The sequence below is a fragment of the Pseudorasbora parva genome, chromosome 22 (assembly GCF_024679245.1).
Source record: "Pseudorasbora parva isolate DD20220531a chromosome 22, ASM2467924v1, whole genome shotgun sequence".
NCBI lineage: Eukaryota > Metazoa > Chordata > Actinopteri > Cypriniformes > Gobionidae > Pseudorasbora > Pseudorasbora parva.
The window spans coordinates 31,142,057-31,162,692 of NC_090193.1; the positions used below are offsets into that span (position 1 = coordinate 31,142,057).

The 20,636-nt window shown below is 38.6% G+C and overlaps 1 protein-coding gene and 1 long non-coding RNA gene across 3 annotated transcripts in view; one reads left to right on the forward strand and one right to left on the reverse strand.

Annotated features, from left to right (window-relative positions):
• Nucleotides 1-1,439: 1,439 nt before the first annotated feature.
• LOC137057869 (uncharacterized) overlaps nt 1,440-20,636 on the forward strand; it is a 69,144-nt gene continuing 49,947 nt past the window's right edge. For both annotated transcript variants that reach the window (XR_010900533.1, XR_010900534.1), the window contains exons 1-2: nt 1,440-1,539; nt 3,587-3,717. This is a non-coding gene — a long non-coding RNA (uncharacterized lncRNA). The remainder of the gene's footprint in view (nt 1,540-3,586; nt 3,718-20,636) is intronic.
• pcdh17 (protocadherin 17) overlaps nt 17,557-20,636 on the reverse strand; it is a 90,371-nt gene continuing 87,291 nt past the window's right edge. Inside the window, exon 5 of the mRNA XM_067430964.1 lies at nt 17,557-19,546. Coding sequence (XP_067287065.1) covers nt 18,846-19,546 — 701 coding nt within the window. The 3' untranslated portion in view covers nt 17,557-18,845. The remainder of the gene's footprint in view (nt 19,547-20,636) is intronic.

A 20,636-nucleotide genomic window follows, 5' to 3' on the forward strand; every position in this document is an offset into this window, starting at 1 on the left:
ATATATATATATATATATATATATATATATATATATATATATATATATATATATATATATATATATATATATATATATATATATAGGGATGCATGATATGTATGTGTGTATATATATATATATATATATATATAGGGATGCATGATATGTATATACCAATAAACGATAATTAAGTCCTTCTCGTGTAATAAAGAAATTTAGTTCAGTTAGAGAACAGACAGTATAAATAAAAACTGAACATGTCTGCTTACTAAAGCAAGATCCGAATGAGTGTCGCTGCACAAACGCAGCAGGAGTCCGAGTTAATTCATCACCAGAGCAAAGAGCTGACAGACAAGATGATCGCAGAAGATTTGGTTTCAAAACTTAATGTAAAAGCCCCTATCACTGTGTTGCTGTTCTGTTTTTCATTAGGAATAATAGGCTAATGGACCAACAATTCAAGCAACCCGCCCCCGAATTGAAGCTAATTCAAAACCTAAACTAGAATGTGCACAGCACCCAGCGCACATTTAAGGCTGCACTATCATCCATCCACGGCCTTACAGAGCCCGCTTTTACGGACAAACTGTCTTTCGAGACACATTTTCAGTTTATGCCTACGGAAGCTTAACTTTCATAGAAATTCATTGAAACCACTCGCTTTGCTCTGCTCCGTTATTAATCCACTCTGAGCGGCCGTGTAAATGTTAATTTCAGTTAGATAGAATTAGTCATTTAAAAGCCCAGTCAGTGATGCCGGTATTATCGGTATTGTCACACGTTGATTAACTGGTGGGAAAATGTCCACACCATCACATCCCTAACTTTGACGCCTAACGCCTAGCATACTTTATCGGATCTAGTTATCAGACTTTTATTTATCGGAGCAATAAAAATGACGTAATTTTCACCCATATCGCACAATAATTTATCTGTCTGATAAATATTGTGCCTCCATATATATATATATATATATATATATATATATATATATATATATATATATATATATATATATATATATATATATATATATATATATATATATATGTGTGTGTGTGTGTGTGTGTGTGTAAAATATAGGCTATGTAATGTTATGACCTCAAAACGTAAATTTGTAAACTAATATATATTTATATTTTAAATATATATTAGTTATTCTTATAACTAATATATAATATATATATTTTAACACTTGCATCACATAAATAGCTCAATATGTACAACTTTTCTGACATAGTAAACTTGCTCAGTAGTTCACCAGGTACAGCATTGCAGTTGTAATACGACGCTATTGTATGGCTTCACAAGACTTGGAATATAGTGTATGGATTACTTTATTAGTGATTTTGTAGTGTCGTTTGGTGCTCGACAGCCTTGGGTAAGGCCATATCGGTTTGGAATGTCATGGGTGAGTAAATGATGACATCATTTTATTTGCGGGTGAACTGTTCCTTTAATAGTTTGGTGTGGGAATGCCAGTAGCTTAATTAGCTTCCTGTTTTTACTCCTGTGTTGACTGGAGAGGGAAAATCAACCATGGAGGGATATTAGGAGGTAATGGTTACACACACTTACCGTGCTTTCATTTACACCAGAAACATCTGCTGCAAACTGCTGTTTTCACTGGTAGTTCTGTCTGTGTTCCTGGACTGTTAGCTTAGCATCACTTTGTCTCTGTGTTTGTCTCCTGCTGATTTGCTTTGATAGTGGGTCCACCGGGGCTCAGGCTGGCCTGTCTCATCAATTCGTTTTGCTTTTCATTGTCATCGTGGGAGCTTTCAAAGAGCGCCGGCCCACCAATCAGACCTGAGACATTGTGCCGAGCTTAATCAGATTTGTTAGCATTTCTGTGTTTTGGTCATATACCTCAGATAGGCAGAAAGTTTATTAGTAATATGTTATGAGGTGAGAGGGAAAATAACAGATTTAATACGCCAGGACGTTACACAGACACTTTAATGCCACAATGAGGGTTGATTAGCTTTCCATTGCAAGAGTAGCATTAGTCTTACTAGGCCAATTAACTTAGCAATTTTCACTTTATCTTTGTTTTATACATCTCAGAGCTGCTGCTAAAAGATGAACATTTCTTAACATATTGAACCAGATACCAGGAATGTGCTTGTATATCTTATATTTATAAAATATGGTGAATCTATATCTATGTATGAAATGATACGACATACATTATGTTTATTTATATCCTATTTTCACATTAAAAACACAATCATAAATCTAAATATGATTTAATATCATAAAACTAAATATACTTGTTGACCTCACCCATCTCTACCTAATCCATTTCAGGCCTCACTATTGTCAAACTCACAATGTCACATGGAAAACTATTTTCCTCATTTGTGTCGGCTAATTATGGGCCGATCTCCGAGTTAAAAGTGTGAAAGAAAGTCCTGGCAGAAGATGTCTCTGTCAAGTACTTTACCATGAGTGGATCATTTCGGGCATTGCTCGTCCCGTACGTCTGACACGTACTGGATGCTGCATGCTGATGTGTGCAATGCGTGGCCCTATCTTCCTAATTACCAGAGACATCGCACTGTCAGCAGTGTCGTGCCAGGCTAGAATCTCCTCCGAGGGGTGACAGCTACCATGTCAGCCCGTTTGCCGAGACGCGAACGCCGGCGTCCCGAGATAAAGAGAATTAAAATCCCGTCAAGGCCTCATAGCAGGTCACTTGGGCCAAAACAAAAGAGTGGTGATGGGGGGCTTTAATTACCTTGTGTTGTTGTTTGCCTTAGCGTTCCATAACAAAGCAAACTTAATTAGATGTCTCAGGATGTGGTCTCCGGGAGAGCAACACAAGTGTCAACACAAAGTTTAAATGGGAAAAAAGGGGGGCAGAATGCAGTAAGTATTAATTTAAATGTGATTATGCGTCTTCAATTTGCATTCCAGATATTGGTGCCTGAAGGGAAATTAGAAAGAGTGTGTATGAGTGTTCAAGGTGTGTGAATTACTGGCAGGTTACCCTACTTGTATTATTGATGGAAAACTACCGCGCTATTGGACCATGTTTCACCAATGACAGATTGATAGATTCAACAGTCTCAGGGGCCAAATGTGAAGAAAAAAAAGCTAGGTCTAGAGATGCATTTTTTAAAAGTTGTACTTCTTTTAACCTGATAGGATGTTAGGCAGGAGATGCTGCAAAAACACAAGACACTAGCACAATGGTCAAACATGTCCGTCTAGCATGTGTTTACATAGAAAAACTATGGAAAAGTAGTGCATTGAATGGACAAACACACTCTGTGTGAATGGCCCCTTAGTTTATACCAACAAATATCTTACATCTCATTCTAAGGTGTGGTTTGTTTACGATATTTGAGAACATTTGCCATCATTGATGTCAAAGCTGGTGAAGAGTTTTTGAAATATAAACATGGCCATGAAATATTATCATTAAATAAATAGCATTTTGGTTTGTTCCTCTCACAAATATATCGCACGACTTATATATGTATGAGTCATATGGACCGTTTCGATGAGGCTTTTATGGTGTTTCGGGGTGAACTGGTTGTCATCCTCATTTATCTCACCACTCTTTTCTTTTTCTTTCATTTTTCCATTCGTTCTTTAGGATCACGGACTATTAATTCCAGTGAGGAATGTCCTCATATTGGCTGGTGCTCAGAACAAAGCGCTACGACGCAGCATGAAAAATGACACCTCCAACTTTTCTACCTCCACATTGACAACTGTGAATAATGGGTAGGTTTCTGTGCCAATGCATGAGAGTAACATCACCAAACACAATGTGTAGTTTTTAATGATTTTAGTGTTTCTCACATTACCACGGATCATCTACCTAGCATTGTTAAAAATCCATTCTCAGCTGATCTGATGAGTAGCCATTTGATTAGCGTATGCTTGCAGATGTTCTGGATTTTGCCTGGCAACTCATTGCTCGTTATAGTGGCGCTCCATGTAAGTATGTAGGGCAAGGTGTAGCTTCCCCTGAGACTTAATAGAGTCCTCATTTATGTTTCATTTCCAACTTTATCTTGGGTGTCTTGGATTTGGGAGAAATAAAAACTGTAATAGTATAGAGCTAAAACAAATTCAAGGAATGTTCAAAATGGTTGGTTCTGTACATTTGTTATTTGATGAAAACATTTTCTAAGTTTGGGGGTCTGTAAAATTAATCAAAAGTGACAGTAAAGACTTCTCAAGCAGGTGTGCTTAAAGGGTTAGCACACACACACACACACACACACACACACACACAAATTCTCTTATCATTGTCCACCCTCATGTTGTTCCAAATCTTTGGAACATAAATTAAGATATTAAAGAAATAAAAAAAAATAAGATTTATATAAATATGGCAGATGTATGGGTTGATGCTGTAGCTACGCAGCTACCCCTTTGGTGCTTCAAAATGTTCATTAATAGACAATTTAATAAATCCATATGAATTGAACAAAACACAATAATGAACCTCATTGGTTCTTGGTGAAGCTCAAACATGCTGCATAACACGAGAATGAACATCATTGGTTCTTACAGAAGCTCAAACTTGCTGCGCTACATGAGAAGGCAGCTCATTGGTTCTTGGTGTAGCTCAAAGGTGATGCGTAACTCGAGAATGAACCTCATTGGTTCCTGCAGAAGCTCAAACATGCTGCGCAACACGAGAATGAACATCATTACCGTGGCGATCCACTTTTGCGACACGACTGAAGCGTGATGTTGTGGCGCTTCCCCTCATTTGTGCGTTCAAATCGGTTCAAATGCAGCGCTGCCTTCCCGGAATGCTATGCGGGCACGTTAAAGTCGCTTGATGTCACCCATAGGAATAATGTGGAGCGCGGCGCGACAGAAGTGTTGCACGGACAAGTGGATCTCCACCTTTAGTTCTTGCAGAAGCTCAAACTTGCTGCGTTACTCATGAGAATGAACCTCATTGGTTCTTGGTGAAGCTCAAACGTGCTGCGTAACAAAAATGATCCTCATTTGCCCTTGCTGAAGCTCAAACGTGTTGCATTACACATGAAAATAAAACTCATTGGTTCTTGGCGAAGCTCAAAAGTGCTGCGTAACACGGGAATGAACCTCATTGGCTCTTGCAGAAGCTCAAACGTGCTGCATAACACGAGAATGAGCCTCCTTGTTTCTCGCACATCAAGCAAGCATGCTTGAGCTTCCATTTACCAGATTGAATGTGTTAAGTTTAACTTTCTGTCTTTCTTTCTGTCTTTCTTTCTTTCTTTCTTAAGATCCCCATTAGCTCCTGGCATGCCAGTTGCTATTCTTCCTGGTGTCTCCACAAATTCATCACATACAGTATATATTTTATACACATATCTATACATAACATTCACACACTCACACTCACACTCACACACACACACACACACACACACACACACACACACACACACACACACACACACACACACACAGACACCGACATGAAAGCTCTATGCACCCAGATATACATAATACATACAAGAAAAAAAAAAAAAAAAAAAAAAAAAATATATATATATATATATATATATATATATGTGTGTGTGTGTGTATATATATATATATATATATATATATATATATATATATATATATATATATATATATATATATATGTATATATATATGTGTATGTATATATATATGTGTATGTATATGTATGTATGTATGTATGTATGTATGTATGTGTGTGTATATATATACATACATACATACATACATACATACATATATTATTTATACATAAAAAACAATAACCAACCCAATAAATCAAACCCTCTAACCATAACATTATTATTAGTAAACATTATCATTCACACTATTATTACTATTATATTATTGCCATTTCCACTATTCTTATTAGTATCACCATATCATTATTAATACAGCAACAATAATCATCAGAAAAATCAAATCCTAAAAAAAAATCACTCATGCTCCTTATTGTGTAAAAAGGAAAATCTTTAACTTTTTTTAAAATAGCTTTTTATTATTTTCAAACAACAAAAATACGGGTAATGCATTCCATGCAACCTTGGCTCGATACACAACAGTACGCTGCATTTTATTAGTTCTGCAAATAGGCAGCAAACTTCTTAATACGTTAATACTTTGTCGTGTTCCATAATTATGAGTATCTATAAAAAAAAATCATTTTGTGATAAATTATTTCAGGAATTTTGGTTGTAATGACATTTCTAATGAATGTAAGTAAATAATACCTAAGTCTACTTTTAACTGTTTTTAAAAGTCTTTAACTGAGTTGATGAATGTTTATATATGAATAAAAGTCTAAATTCATTCTGTTCTTTATTCTGCTCTTTATGAACTTTTTGAAGCATTCAAGTGGTAGTTGCGTAGTTGTCAACGGAGTTACAGAAATCGCTGAGATTTTATTGAAAGTATCTTTATTTGTATTCTGAAGATAAACGAAAGTCTTACTGGTTTGGAAAGACATGAGGGTGAGTAAACAATGACAGAATTTTCATTTTTGGGTGAACTAATTCTTTAATACAGCACTCAAGACTGCAACAAACTGTTCTTCTGACTACTGCTGTAGAATCTCACAGGCTCTCATTTGCTCATTTTATCAGTGTTTTTTTGAGGACTGTTTCCTACAAGAGCAGCACTCAAAGGTACAGGTCACATTAAACAAAGCCCTTCGAGCTGAATTAGGGAGAGCGTAATCTTTCCATATATTTATGAATTGATTTGGTGGTGTCGGGCGTTGCTGGCCATTGCTAATGGCAATAATTCTTTGGATAGGATTCATATGTCTACTTCATATTAAGTTTCCTCACTGGTTACTGACCTTTTCATTTTCTCTGGCATATGCGATCCTTCACATCTATGGACTTGTCAGGACTCATTATCTTCTGACTGCTGCTTTGTTAGGAAAGAGAGCATCTTTTACCGAGCAGATGTGTGTGTGCTGGCTGTCGTTTATAGTCTGTAAAACAAAGGCATAAAAAATAGAAGCCCGGGGTGGCACGGGAGCACAACCTGTTTGTCACGGATCGCTGCCGTGTGTGTTGAGCGACTGGGTGGAGGCGGCAGTCATAATAGCCCTCAGGTTCAGCGGTTCTGCCTTCCCATCAAAATAAGCGCAGATCATTTATGTGATAAATGGATTCATAGATAGATGGATGGAAAAATGTCTGAAAGCAACGTCGTGTCAAAATTCACATGCTAAGCCGTCTTAAATTGTATGTGACTGTAGGATTAGAAACACAAACTGATTTTTGTAAACATTTTGAACGTGCCTCTGTACATCTCCCTTCCCCCCTTGTGCGATGAAAGAGGAAATGTTTGTGAAATTTTTGTTGCAAGGAATATGAGACTAAAGCAGCAAATTTGATACAAGAAATTTCCCCTAAAGAGTAACATGGATACTATCATTGCTCTATTTGTTTGAGGGTCCAGGATTTTTGTCAGAAGTGGCGCCCACAACATTTGAGCTCGGGCAGTTTGTTTTGGACTCGATCCATAGAGGAGTGATTATACCCGAACAGAAACTGTTTGGACTAAAGAAATTATCAGAGCGGGCTTTAGACCAGCGTTTCCCAACCTGGGAAAATGCCCACCTTTTTATAAATACCGATTATTGCGTAGAGAGTGGCGTACGCCTTCTTTTGTACGTACGCAATGTTTATAAATGAGGCACCTGATTAGATCACAACATTTTTACTTGCTATTTTACTTAGTCTCAATAGCCTGGTTGTAAATGTCTTGTTGTTATATGCCTGAGAACCACACATAAGGAGTTTTGAGGTGTTTGACAAGCTACAATAAAGGTAAACTCTTTTCTGTTTTTCAAAGTGTTGAGTTTTGGCAAATTGCATGAACACCACTAGGGGTGACCTCGAATAGTTGAAGATTCGATGCATCGATATGCGGAGCCTGATTCGACCACCGATCTCACGGTCGAATCTTCGCGGGTGTTATGAAACGAGGATCATACCATTTTGGCAATATGGGGGAGCTCAATATTTTAAAGACGTGTCGTGGCGCTGAGCTGAGCTGAGCATCGGTGTGCGACCCCTTTAAGGGCGCTGAGCTTCGCACCGCGCCTTTAAAATTAGAACACGTTCAATGAGTGTACACACACCGGCGGCAGCATTCAGCGCCTGTCCGCGGCCACTCAGGAAGTTGTTTTAAATCGTGCAGCACCACAGAGCGCTTTCGTGCAGCTCATCTGTCAGTCAATTCAAAATTGAGCTCGCGTGTATATAATGTGTCAGGTGGCGGTGTGAGATCCTGAGGCGCGGGGCTGAGCTTCGCGTCCTTCACGATCGGCTTCAGAACGTGCATGTAAACGCACTCAAAGTGTTCTTTTCCTCTATAGGCAGGTATTTTTTTTAGGTTTATTTATCAAAATGTTCTTTTATATATTTGTGTGATGTTCTGTATTTCGATCGCGGCTTTAACATGTTATGAGAAAATGGTTTATTAATGTTTATCCACCACATTACCTTTTAGGCTATTTAAACCTAAATAAGAAAGCCATTGTCAGTTCGTCTGTCAGTTGGCAGGCAGTTTTGGTCGCTTTATTAAAAGTTGTTGCTGTGTGCAGTGTGTAAAGGAAAATAAAAATAGTTTTACCCTTCTGCTGACAGTGTCGTGCCCCTCCCAACCCACTCACACACACAGATGATTCGACTATCAGCCGACCATAGAGAGATTCGACAATTCTAATTCGATTGTCTAAATCCTTAGTCGAGGACAGCCCTAAACACCACACAATAGGGGCAATATGGATGGTTCACAATGATACCGATAACGCATTTCGACTGACAGATTTCATGCTGACTTTGAGGTGTTTTAGCTTGTTACTAATTCTAGCAAATGATTTTGCTATACTTTCCCCTTTGCTAGTTATTGCGTGACAGATTGAGAGCTCACATACATCAGGTTGAAGATATTTTCTAGGTAAAGCACATAGACAGCGAGGCAGGCAGACAGACAGATATTGCACTTTACACCCAGGCTACAATATTTTCGAAGGGTTTGGAGATTAACCTTTTGAATGTAATGTTGGGGATATGACGCCCCTCCTCTACCCGGGCAGAGCGCGTTCGACTTCTCTAATTAGCTGCCTGACATTTCACTTAATCCAATAAAAAAACAACATGGCCGCTGTGCGATGATCTGACATCGGTAATTGGAACTTTTTTTTTTTTGCTGCTGTTGTCCATCTCTGTTCTGCTGTTGCTTAATTTTGACGCCTGTAGAGATATCATTAAACATTTCTACTGCAAAACAAGGCAAGGCTCTTCTCAAAGGACGCACGGAGGGAAGTTTCCTCATCTGGTTTAATCAAGGTCTCGTCTGATGCACACAAAAAGGCCATGAATGGAGATTCTCGTTCTCTCACACTGAGGCGTATCGGCTTTCCTCTGGGCTGTTTGATGACATGGGTGTTTCTGCACTAAAGCAAGCGAGTGGCTACGATTACTTCTTGTGTTAGCATCTTCGTGGTGTGGTGTGTCACCTTGGTGTGCAAAACAAGGTCATTCTGGTTGCCATTTATGAAGCTGCTAACATCATTTCCTGTTAGTGGTTGCTTTGTGATCCTTTTATATACTGCATACACTCTTAAAAATAAAGGTTCTTAAATGGTTCTTTGGCAGGGTGTAAGGTTCCAATAAGAATCTTTAATATCCAAAGAACCTTTCCATTCCACAAAAAGGTTATTTTTTAGACTATAAAATGGTTTGAAAAAAATGGTTCTTTGAAGAACCTTTCAAAAAATGGTTCTTTGGGGAACCTAAAATGGTTCTTCTATGGCATCAGAAAACTCATTTTTGGTTCTTCCTGGTACCTTCATTTTTAAGGGTGTAGTAATGTTTACCATTATAAAACTGTTGCATGAAATCAGTTTTATGTTCAATCTTTCGCAAATATGGGTCTGTCCCAAAAGGTGAATTTTTGTGGAAGATTTTAGTCTACAAGACCATTTTTGCCTCTTCTGTATGCCTATGTGCCAGGCCTGCACTAGTGTGGACTTCACAGCGGATTACTAATAAGACTTTATCTTTTTTAAATAAGTTCGCCAAATCTGCTAGGTTGTTAATGACTTGTAAAGTTAAGCAGTTCTTGCACAGTTCAGATAGTGATGCTTGTTAGTTGCCCCAGCGTTTAAGCCGTAGCTAGAGGTCTGTCTAGCTTACAGCGTACAGGCACCCAGAGAAAAAGCTCTGAGCTAAATGAGCTTGGCACCAGAAAGCACTGTGCGAAAGACTAGACTTTATTTCTCCCAGAATCCTCCCTCTCATTAATTAATACCTGCCCCCAAGCTACTGATATATACAAACAAGAAGGAATGCACATGAAATGCGCCTGCAAATTGAAGCAAATACAAGATAAGAGATGGAAATGAATTTTCATCCAACATTAATTTAAAAAAATAAATATTGTACCACGCATTACGTATTTTCAGGAAATTCATAATTAGCTTAGAAACGGGAAAGTGGGTTGCTTTTGTGTTTAATTTCACAGGGCTACTGATATCAGTGTCCAATTGAATTCATTCAGCTGCAAGTCTTTTTACCCACAGCAACTGATTCCCAATCTGGGTAAAATCATCTGCTGGGTACTGAATAAATATAGTTTTTTAAAATACTGAAATTTAACAGAATGATCCACAAAGACAACCGATATGAGTACTTAGTTTAGTTTAGTTTAACTAAAGTTTAGTTTAATCTGATATTAATGTGCTATTTTATAATATTCACACACTTAATACATCATATTTTATAAAATATACAAAGTATAAATGGAGTATAATATAGTATATGCTTAGGTAGGTGGTACGTGTCAAAGTAACATGGATGGCAGAATCTAAGGTTTCCCAGCAGAACGTTGCCCAAAGCATCACGCTGCCTCCATTTTAGCCCTGCCACAAAGCTGAAATGGTTCAGGAATGGTTTGAGGAGCACAGCGAGTTTGAGGTTTCGACTTGTCCTCCAAATTCCCCAGAACTGTAGTCAATTGATCTGTAGGATGTGCTGAACAAAACACTCTGATTCATGGAAGCCCCACCTCGCAACTTACTGGACTTAAAGGATCTGCTGCTAACATCTTGGTGCCAGATACACTATCACACCTTCAGGGGTCTAGTGGAGTCCATGCCTTGACGGTTCAGGGCTGTTTTGGCAGCAAAAGGGTGACCAAAACAATATTAGGAAGGTGGTCATAACACAAGGCGCCAGGATGCACAACATGCACTGGGTATAATTCTGTATAGTATAAACACATATATATATACTGCGTGTGTGCGTATGTGCAATGGAAAGATTCCATGAATTATATTATATTTATATTTATTTATTAGATGTATTAAGATGTTAGGAAAATAACAAACCAGAGTCAGAGCAATTTATATAAATAAATATATGCATTCCAACAATCAAGCTCTTTTTGCTGAGCATTATGTTTCAGACCACCTGGAACCACAACCCATTGTACAAGTGAGCAAAAACTACTATCTTTAATGGGCCAAAAAAAAAAAAAAAACACCCCGCATTATGCAAAGAGGGATGATGTTTACGTTATAATCCTTGTCTGTCATTTTAGTAAAGCTGCTCTCGTGTATAAACCTGCCTGTAGGTTCCTCTGGTCGGCCGCCTGGAGCAGCTGAACTGTGCAGAAGTGCCATCGCTGTGATTCAGAGCATCCTCACGCTCGACTTAAACCGCTGCCTGACTCGTGCCTGTGGGCAACCTTCGCGCTTTAATCTCTCTGAGTGGTGGGAATGTGAACTAATGAGATAAATTAAGAATCATTAGCCCGGAGCTAAACTATAAAGATACCGTCCATGTTCTGAAAGAAGAAGAAGAAGAAGAAGAAAAAAAATCTAAAATATCAGGGGAGTACAAGAAGCGGGTGGGATTGACATGTGATAACCAATACTACGGGAATTCACTGCAGATGTGCAATTATCATAAAATAGCCATCTTCGTCCCCGAAAAACCTAGATGAGGCAGCTGACTTTTAATCTTTTGAATGTGTGCAACGGCATGCGATGTCAAGAAGCATGGAGACGCATCTATTAATGAGATATTTTTGTTTTTAATGTCATAGATCACATAGAATACAGCCATAGACAATAGCAGCTCATCATACAGCCTGTGCTTTGTTTTTGTTTTTTGTGCGTACGTGTTGCGAGCAATGGGTTTGTATGAAGTCTCATTCAATTATGGATTTATGCATTAGACTTTGATGGCCAAAAATACCCCTGTTCACTGATACTGCAATCAATCTCTCTCCATGCCTACTGAGTATAATTAGACAATAATGAGGAAACTGCTTTATGCTGGATCTCAAACTATGTGTTGACCTCAGCAACTTATAGTCCATTAGACAGCAAATAGCTCACAAGGCTGGCATAATAAACCATGCCTTCCACTTCAGCTGAGGACTAAATCGTTGCATTTTCAGGCAGTGCTAGTGGCCATCCTGAATTGGGGGCCTCATGTGACCCCAGCAAATAAACCAATATGACTGTTAAGAATAGAATACTATAGCTTACCAATTACTAAAAACTGCACATTATATATTTTATTATATTGGCTGCTATTCAAAACAAGGATTTGAAATGTTACTTGAAATAATTGACTTTAATTGCTTCAAAAAAGAGCATTCTACATGACTCATTTTACATGTTTAATTAAATGAGTGACAGCCAATTATCTTGAAAATAACATTTATTTTTTAAAAGTAAAATTATATTGCATTTTATTTTGTGTAAAACTGTCATAACATTTGGCAGTCCAATTAAACAATGCGAGACAACCTCAGTTGCTTCTGGCTTGTTCGTCGGATGGAAATGAACTTAAGTGCACTGCATTGTGGGATACAATATAGTGCGCAGTGTGTTGTGTTCATTTTTTTTATGCTGCGTATTTATGTGTACTGTCAGCAGAAAAAGAGGGGCCATTATATGACTCTGCTTTCAACTAAAAACAATCAAATGTGTTCTGGCCGTTCATTCACATGACAGCAGCGTTTTTCAGGGGCCTGAAAACATAACCTTCTAAAAAAGTGTTTCAGAGTGCACGTTTTTGAAAAGACACTGTTATCATCTCCGTGTAAACTACACAAATTTGAAAACGGTGATGTCCTGTGCATTACAGTTTTTCTTTACTAAGTTACAAAGTGACATCGCCAACTTCTGACTTGGCATGAATAATAGTGTTTTAATAAAAAAAAACGTTTCCACTTTTAGAACATCGTTGTCATGTAAAATACCCATAATCACAGATATTGTATAATTCGTGCTGTCAAAATTAATGCGTCAACGCATGCGATTTAATTATTTTCCATTTAAAGGTGCAGTGTGTAGTATTTATGAGGATCTATTGACAGAAATGCAATATAATATACATAACTATTTGTCTGGCTATCACCAGGCCAAGCTCAATTTAAGGTTGAACATTGTTCTGGGGAGTCTGCTCTGTATTTTCTACAGCGCACGAGGCGTGATCAACGGGCATTATTCAAATGACTCCGTATGCAATTGGATAGTCCTTCAACCAATCAGACCACAAGAGGCGTGACCAACAGGCAACGACCCATCTTTCTCTATCTGTCATCGTGTTAAACCCGCCAATTTAGCGCCAGGTGATTAAGTCAAGTCAAATCAAGTCGACTTTATTTATACAGTGCTTTTACAATGACTATTGTTTCAAAGAATCTGCACCGTAAAAAACAGGAAAATATTTTGCTACAAAATTTGATTCGGGTGTACAGTCGCGGGTTTATTTAGGATGACATGTCGAGTAAACAATTATTAAATATGAATATTCGACTGATCGGAGTCATCACGCCAGAGACAGGTTTATTTAGGATGACGTGTCGAGGAAACAATTATTGGATAAGCCAGTCTGCGGTTGGTTCCCGCAAAAGTGTAACAGAAGCAGTAGAAATGAATGTACCGGTTTGCACACTGAGTTGCTGGGAGAAATCAAATCCCGGGCAGATCAGGCTGGATTTATCCAGTGTACAAAACTGTTTTCAGTGGTGTATAAAGACCTTAAATATTATAATATTATGTTTTTATACCTTAGAATGAGCCATTTCTATCTACATACACCGTTGGTCCCCTTACAGTAAAATCACCATTATGATTTCTACGGTAGCTCTAAACAGACTAGCGCTAGACACTCTCTGCTCTTTCCGTCCCCCGCAGCTTCTTTATGAGCTCCGAAAGGGAGGGTGGGTGATTCAAGATGTCGCTAAAATTCACACACTGCACCTTTAACGCATTAACGCAATTAACACAGCGTCTGTTTTTTTCTGTCATCCTTGGACGGGTGTTACATTATATGATCACGCTCTTATTTATGCAAATGCTTTTAAACCATTCAAGTGTGACGAGACAAAAAAGAACACACTGTCTGTTAATGTCCTGACAGGCACAATGCACAGAAAGATGCGCACCAGAATCGAGCGTTAAGTAAAAATCTCTGCATCCTTTGATGTAACATCTTTGATGCATCATCATCGCTAGCGAAGGTTTGTCATGATTTTCACGTGACATTTGCAGCTTCCTGGATTGGTATAGCCTACATACTACTTTACTGAAGTAACTTGGACTGGCAGAGGAGTGTTTTTGGCTTTGGCTTTGAAGAAAGTATAGAGCAGTTAAGTGGTTGGGAAATGCCCCTTGTCTGAAATCTAACAGTTACCAGTTTGACTCTCTAACCATTAGTCCACGACCGCCCCTAGTACGGCAAACAGGCAGGCAGTCATAGTAGATTGGGTAGAAGATTTAACACACAAACTAGCTCTCTCTCTGTCTCTCTCTCACACACACACACACACACACACACACACACACACTCACACATATACGGAGTCAACCACCTCACACATTCAAGAGCAATAAAAAATGAACTTTAACTAAAGGAAACAAACTGAGATGAGCGACAAGCAGAGAAGTTATTTCTATCTGTGTGGCTTCAGGTTAAAGCGTTCTTAAGAACCTTGATGTCTTTTGAAGGCGTTGTTTGTGTAAATGAAACAGACTGAAGCACGGCAGTGCGCTGATCACGGAGAATCGGCTCAGTCGAAAATAAAAAGTGCTTGTGTCACACACCACAGCGAGATCTGAGACGCAACCGCCGTGCTGTGTATTGTTATTTGTTGCGGTTGTGTCAAGTGTGTCGGCATGTCAGACTCATCACTATGTTTAGAAAAAAAAAAACTCATTTAGATATGCTTCTCTTTCACTTTCTCGCAACAAACTGATTTTTTGCCATCTCTTTTTTTATTCCCGGGTACTGATAAACCCACTGCGTGGAAAGTAAAGAATGAAATGAGAAAAAAAACAAAACAAAGGAGAAAGTCTAGGAGAGCCTCCTTTGAAGCAGGAATACATGCACGGATGGAACAATGAATAAATATATAAATAAGCCAACATGTATATAAATAAATAATGGAACAGACGCGATTGTGTCTTTACGGAAGATGAGAGAAGTTTTGTTCCCATCCCTGTGGCAGCTGTGCAGGGCGACCTGTGTTTAACGCACACCGCGGGCAATGCTTTCTGATGACATAAATAGCCGATCATGAAAATGGTTTTCTTCCCCTTGAGTTTTTTTTCTGCTTCTTTTGTGATTGTGGCAGCTCATTTTAGTCACAGTGAGGCAAAACTTTGGAAACATAACATATAACTGCAGTTCGTTTACAAGGAGTGCTTTTTCATTTAATTGCTGTGCCTGGGAATAGTTCAAATCCCAAAGTACACTGTGTGGGCAGGCTACCAATCTAATAACATATAGACATATATACTGTATATATATATATATTCATATATTCATTGTTTATATTCTCATATTCTATGATATGAGGAGAGTGCACAAGGTCATTATGTGCATTATAAACTACTGGATGGATAGTTTGAGCTGCAACAACTGAGCTCCGTTTGATGTGGGGAAGATGAAAACGACAGTTCTGTGAGCTAGGTTTAATTATGCTGTCTTTTAAGTTCCCTTCGCTTTTGGCCATATTCAAAGGCAGCAAATAAGAAAACTTTGCAGAACACATTGCAAAAAGCTCAGTGGATGACCAAGATGGTGGATGATACAAGTGTTGGTTCAACATTAAAATGCAACACGATCACATGTGAATACACTGTCAGATAAAAAGGTACATTGCTGTCACTGGGGTGGTACCCTAAGGTACAAAACCAGAAAGGTACTAATATGTAACTTTAAGGTACTAATATGCACTCTTAAAGTACTGATATGTACCTTTTAAGGTACTAATATGTACCATTTAGGGGTGAGTATGTATGCATAAAGATGTACCTTTTCACTTTTGTACCTACCCCTGTGACAGCACTGTACCTTTTTTTCTGAGAGTGTATTATCAGTAGTACGAGTGTGCAATCTCATGGGATGTATAGGCCAAAATGAGTTTTGGTGTGCATATGCTGCGCAGTTTTTGCCGTGCATATGATACACACTTTATGGCATTTATATGACACGCTCTTTGGTAGGTTTTGGGGTGGTGGGGTGGGTTGTTTGTGCATATAATACGCCATAAAGTGTGTACCATATGCACAATATACCATATGCAGCGTTTCTATATACATTCCATGACATTGCACACTCGTATTATTTATATGCGTCTGCTTTCAAAATATCGCATCGTCCTCTGCAGCACCTTGTATTGAAGTCGGCATGAAACGAATTGATTGGACGGTTGGATCATTGTGGTTTGCTATTGGGTGAACCCATGTGAGCTATGTGAAATATGTCATCAGAGAAAAGAGGAGAAGTGGTTGCAAGAGGGAAGGGAAGTTATTTTGATTAAAGATATATGAGGGCGTCTGATGCGCATGGATAAATCATTTACAATAAGTACTGTCAATTAGAATAGTCAATTTTCATTTCATGGTGAATTTGAAAATCAACAGAGAATTGAGGCAATACGCAAAAAGACTGCTTACTGGGTTTGTGAAACAACACGAGTTGTTGTTCTTTTCCTAAACTGGCTGGTTTTATGCATTGAGAGAAAGACAGATGAATGATTTCTGATTTGTTTCAAGAGTACCTCAGAGGGAAGCATTTTTCCGTCCTTATTATGAAACGAACAGCATGTTCTGAATCCTTCCGAACCTCTGCAGTACAAATGGCCTTAAACAGACTAGACAGCATCACTAAACATTCACAAAGGACTTATTTCTGCTCATCAAATAAAAAAAAAAGAGCATGAAAGCTGGAAACAATGCTTGTAATGAACCCAAACAATGGACATTTTTGAAAAATTAGCTGCCCATAGCTATAGTAAAAAAAACTATGCAAGCTGTAGTAGTCTGTGGCTGTTTTTTTTTTTTTTAGTTTTGTTTCTTGTAGACAAAAACAAGTTGTTCAGCAAGTAGTGAACATGTCATTTAAGCAGTCTTTTCCAACACGTGTTTAAAACAACATAACCTGTCCAAACGCACAGCAGCGAGGCGAAGCAGAAAGCGAGAGCGGAAGAGTGAAACAAGAATGAAACCGAATGGAAATTAAACTCATAGAGTTTGACGACTACTAAGGCATCAGTTGCCAAGTACAATATAAGCCCATGTATATTACAACACAACCATATATTAATTTAATAAAATACACAATATAGCTCTTGTACACGTAACAATTTGGCTCAAATGCACAGAAACTGCAGAAAAATCAATAAAAATATGTTGTTTTGATGTAAACACATTAAATTGGATACATTTTACACATTAAAATGATATTGTGTATAAGTGACAATGTGAAGGGACATTTCCTTTTTTAAAATCTTTTTTTGTTGGTGTTGTTGTTAATGTAGTTTTTCTGAAATCGAAAACAGTGTCCTTTGCAGTTTAATAAATATCTTCAACCGCATTTTCAGCCTGTGCGCACCCTCATTTTTTTTTCTGAGATTAATGTTTTTTCCATCTTTTTTTTACAAAATGTATAAATATTTTCATTGTTATCTGGACACTATACATAAGTTCATATATTTATATATATATTTATCTATATGTATATATAGATATATCTTTTCACAGTTGAGGAAAAATGTCCCTAATATACAAGAGAGTGACTGTTATAACTTAACGTCAGACACGTGAAGAGTCACTTTAAAAGTAGTGAAAAGCTGAAGACAGATGATCACAGAGGACCAATAAAGTGAGAGTAACAGGTTCACCGTTCTGGAATGTACCATATGTACGTATACATGGGGGGAGGACACAGTTTACACGTGACTAGAAATGACAGGTGAAGAATGGTTACATTTCATAATCAACCCTCCCCACCCCGCCCTAAAGATTCCAGGCCCCACACACAGAGTTTTCTGATATCATTTGCACTTATTATGCTGATATTACAAAGCCAGTAAAAGTTAAAGAGAAAGTCTCTGTCTTGGTGTGGTCCAACCGTTCTGGGGCGTCCAATGCACCCCGAACACTTTTGATTTGCGATTGTCATAACAAACCATTTTCGTCCACCCGCTTCCCCTCCAAAAGTCCCTGGAGGAGAAGGGTGGGACGCTCCATCTTGCAGGTAAGCGACAGAAAGACGTCACTGTAAGAAAGAGTTTGAAGCTGGTGGGCACTTAAAGAAGAAGAAAAAGCTCGCAAGAAGCCAGGAGCAGCCACTTCTGCAACTCCAAAGGAATTCCCTTGCCCCCCAAAACACAACACGGCGTCCAGACGAACAAAAGCGAACAGTTTTTTTGCTCCTTATGTTTTTTTTTTTTTTTAGATCTTCAAGTACACACATTTTCTGCTCTCACGAAACGCCCCCATCTTCGCCGCACACTCTCTCGGAGAGCGTCACGATTTGGTCCATGTTACCTCCCATGTGGTTTCTTTTGCTCACTCGAAGTCCGTTTTACTTTCTGATGGAGGTGTTTTCGTTCCCCCGACAATCCTGCAGGAGCTTGTCAATGTCTCGGACCACTTGGTCTGCGTCCATGGTGCCGCGGCCCATCTCTCCTCCACCCTGATCCAAGACACAGTCCATTTCCACTGCGGTCTCCTGGCTGATCCGCGAACGCGCTTCAGCCAGGACTTTGGCCACGGGATCAGAGGGAGGCAACGTGGAGTAGCCCTGCTCTTTGTTCTGCTTGTTGGGGGAGATGTACTGTCCATCGGGGGGTCCGTAGTGGCTGGTGCTGGGCTTGCCCTCTGCTCCGTCACCCATGCCTTTGGCCGAAGAGCACGGGGAACCTGTACTGCAGCCTTTGGTGGGACTACATGAGGCAGAAGGGACTTCCTGCAAGAGAGGGCTTAGGGCACGTTTGGTCTTTAGGTAGGGTTTAACATTCGCCACCAGGATGGTGTGGTCCCGACGCTCCTTTCCAAATGTGCAGAACGTTTTTTTGCCGTTGGGGTTGCAAACTGTCTCGTAAGTCTCAGTCTCCACTGCGACCGCTTCCATGCCGGCAGGGACGAAGAGATTGGTGCGGTAGTCAGAGCCCTCGGCTTGGGGAGTTCCTGCTCCTCCAGCCCCTACGGGAAACTGGGGCATCCAACAACGGTCAGAGTGACCCAGCACTCGACACTCCTCTGTGCAGTTCACACAATCCTCCTCTGAAAAAAAGAGAGAAAAAGATTAATTTAGCTGGAAAATCATTTCGAAACATTTTAATCAGCCATGAGGAAATAGACGATTTTTTAAAAATGGTAAATTAAAGACCCCCTGTGGTGAAAACCATGTTTAATGTTGTTTATATGTCTATGGGGTGTTTTTAATATGAAATGAGACAAACCAATTGCAAAGTCAACACCATTGCTGAGTATATTCTCCTTAAAACAGCAGTGAACCAAAGACAGACTAGTTTAAAATCATTACTATGCTGCAAAGCAAGGGAGTCTCAAGAGAAGCCAGGTTATCCCGGTATATTTTTTGAAATATATAACGGGTGAACTATGTATAAGATTAACTATATGCCTTTAGAACTATATACCTCTACTGTTAAGTTGACCGAGTGAATCTCTAAGCTGGTGTGTGAGTGAGTGGAGGCGGGGATTATTTGAATATTAATGAATGAAGAAATTTTAAGGCATGAAGACATTTTTTGCAGAAAAAAGGCTAAATATAACATCATGGTGAGATTTAAGGGACAAAATGATTGAATACAGGAAGTGATCAAAAACATCACAAATTAAAGGTATTTCAACCGAACGATTATTTGTCACTTATGTTCGAATCTGTCATCAGTGCAAAAAAACAAAAAAAAACATCTTGAGATAATCTAACACTTGAGTCAGCGTTTCCCGCACCACGCTAAATCACCAGAGCCACGTCAAAATCACATTTTACCCGAATTGTGAATCTGATTTTTGCAGTCTAAATTGAATTTGGTGAGATAAAAAGACACTGTACTGCCACAATGAACATTCACACAAAACAAACAATGCAATCTGATCCATGAACAAATAACTCTTATGAGCTGGGGCTTTTAATGAATCATTCAAAAATACTTTTCTTCTGAATTATTATTATATACACTACCATTAGGGTCAGTATTTCATAATATTATTTATTTTATTTACTATTATTTATTTTTTAAACACAGCCTTGATAAGCATTAGAGTCTTTCAACTACATAAAAAATAAAATAAAAAAAAATCGGTCACTTTAGTTAAGGGTATAATTCTCACTTAATTTATTAGTATG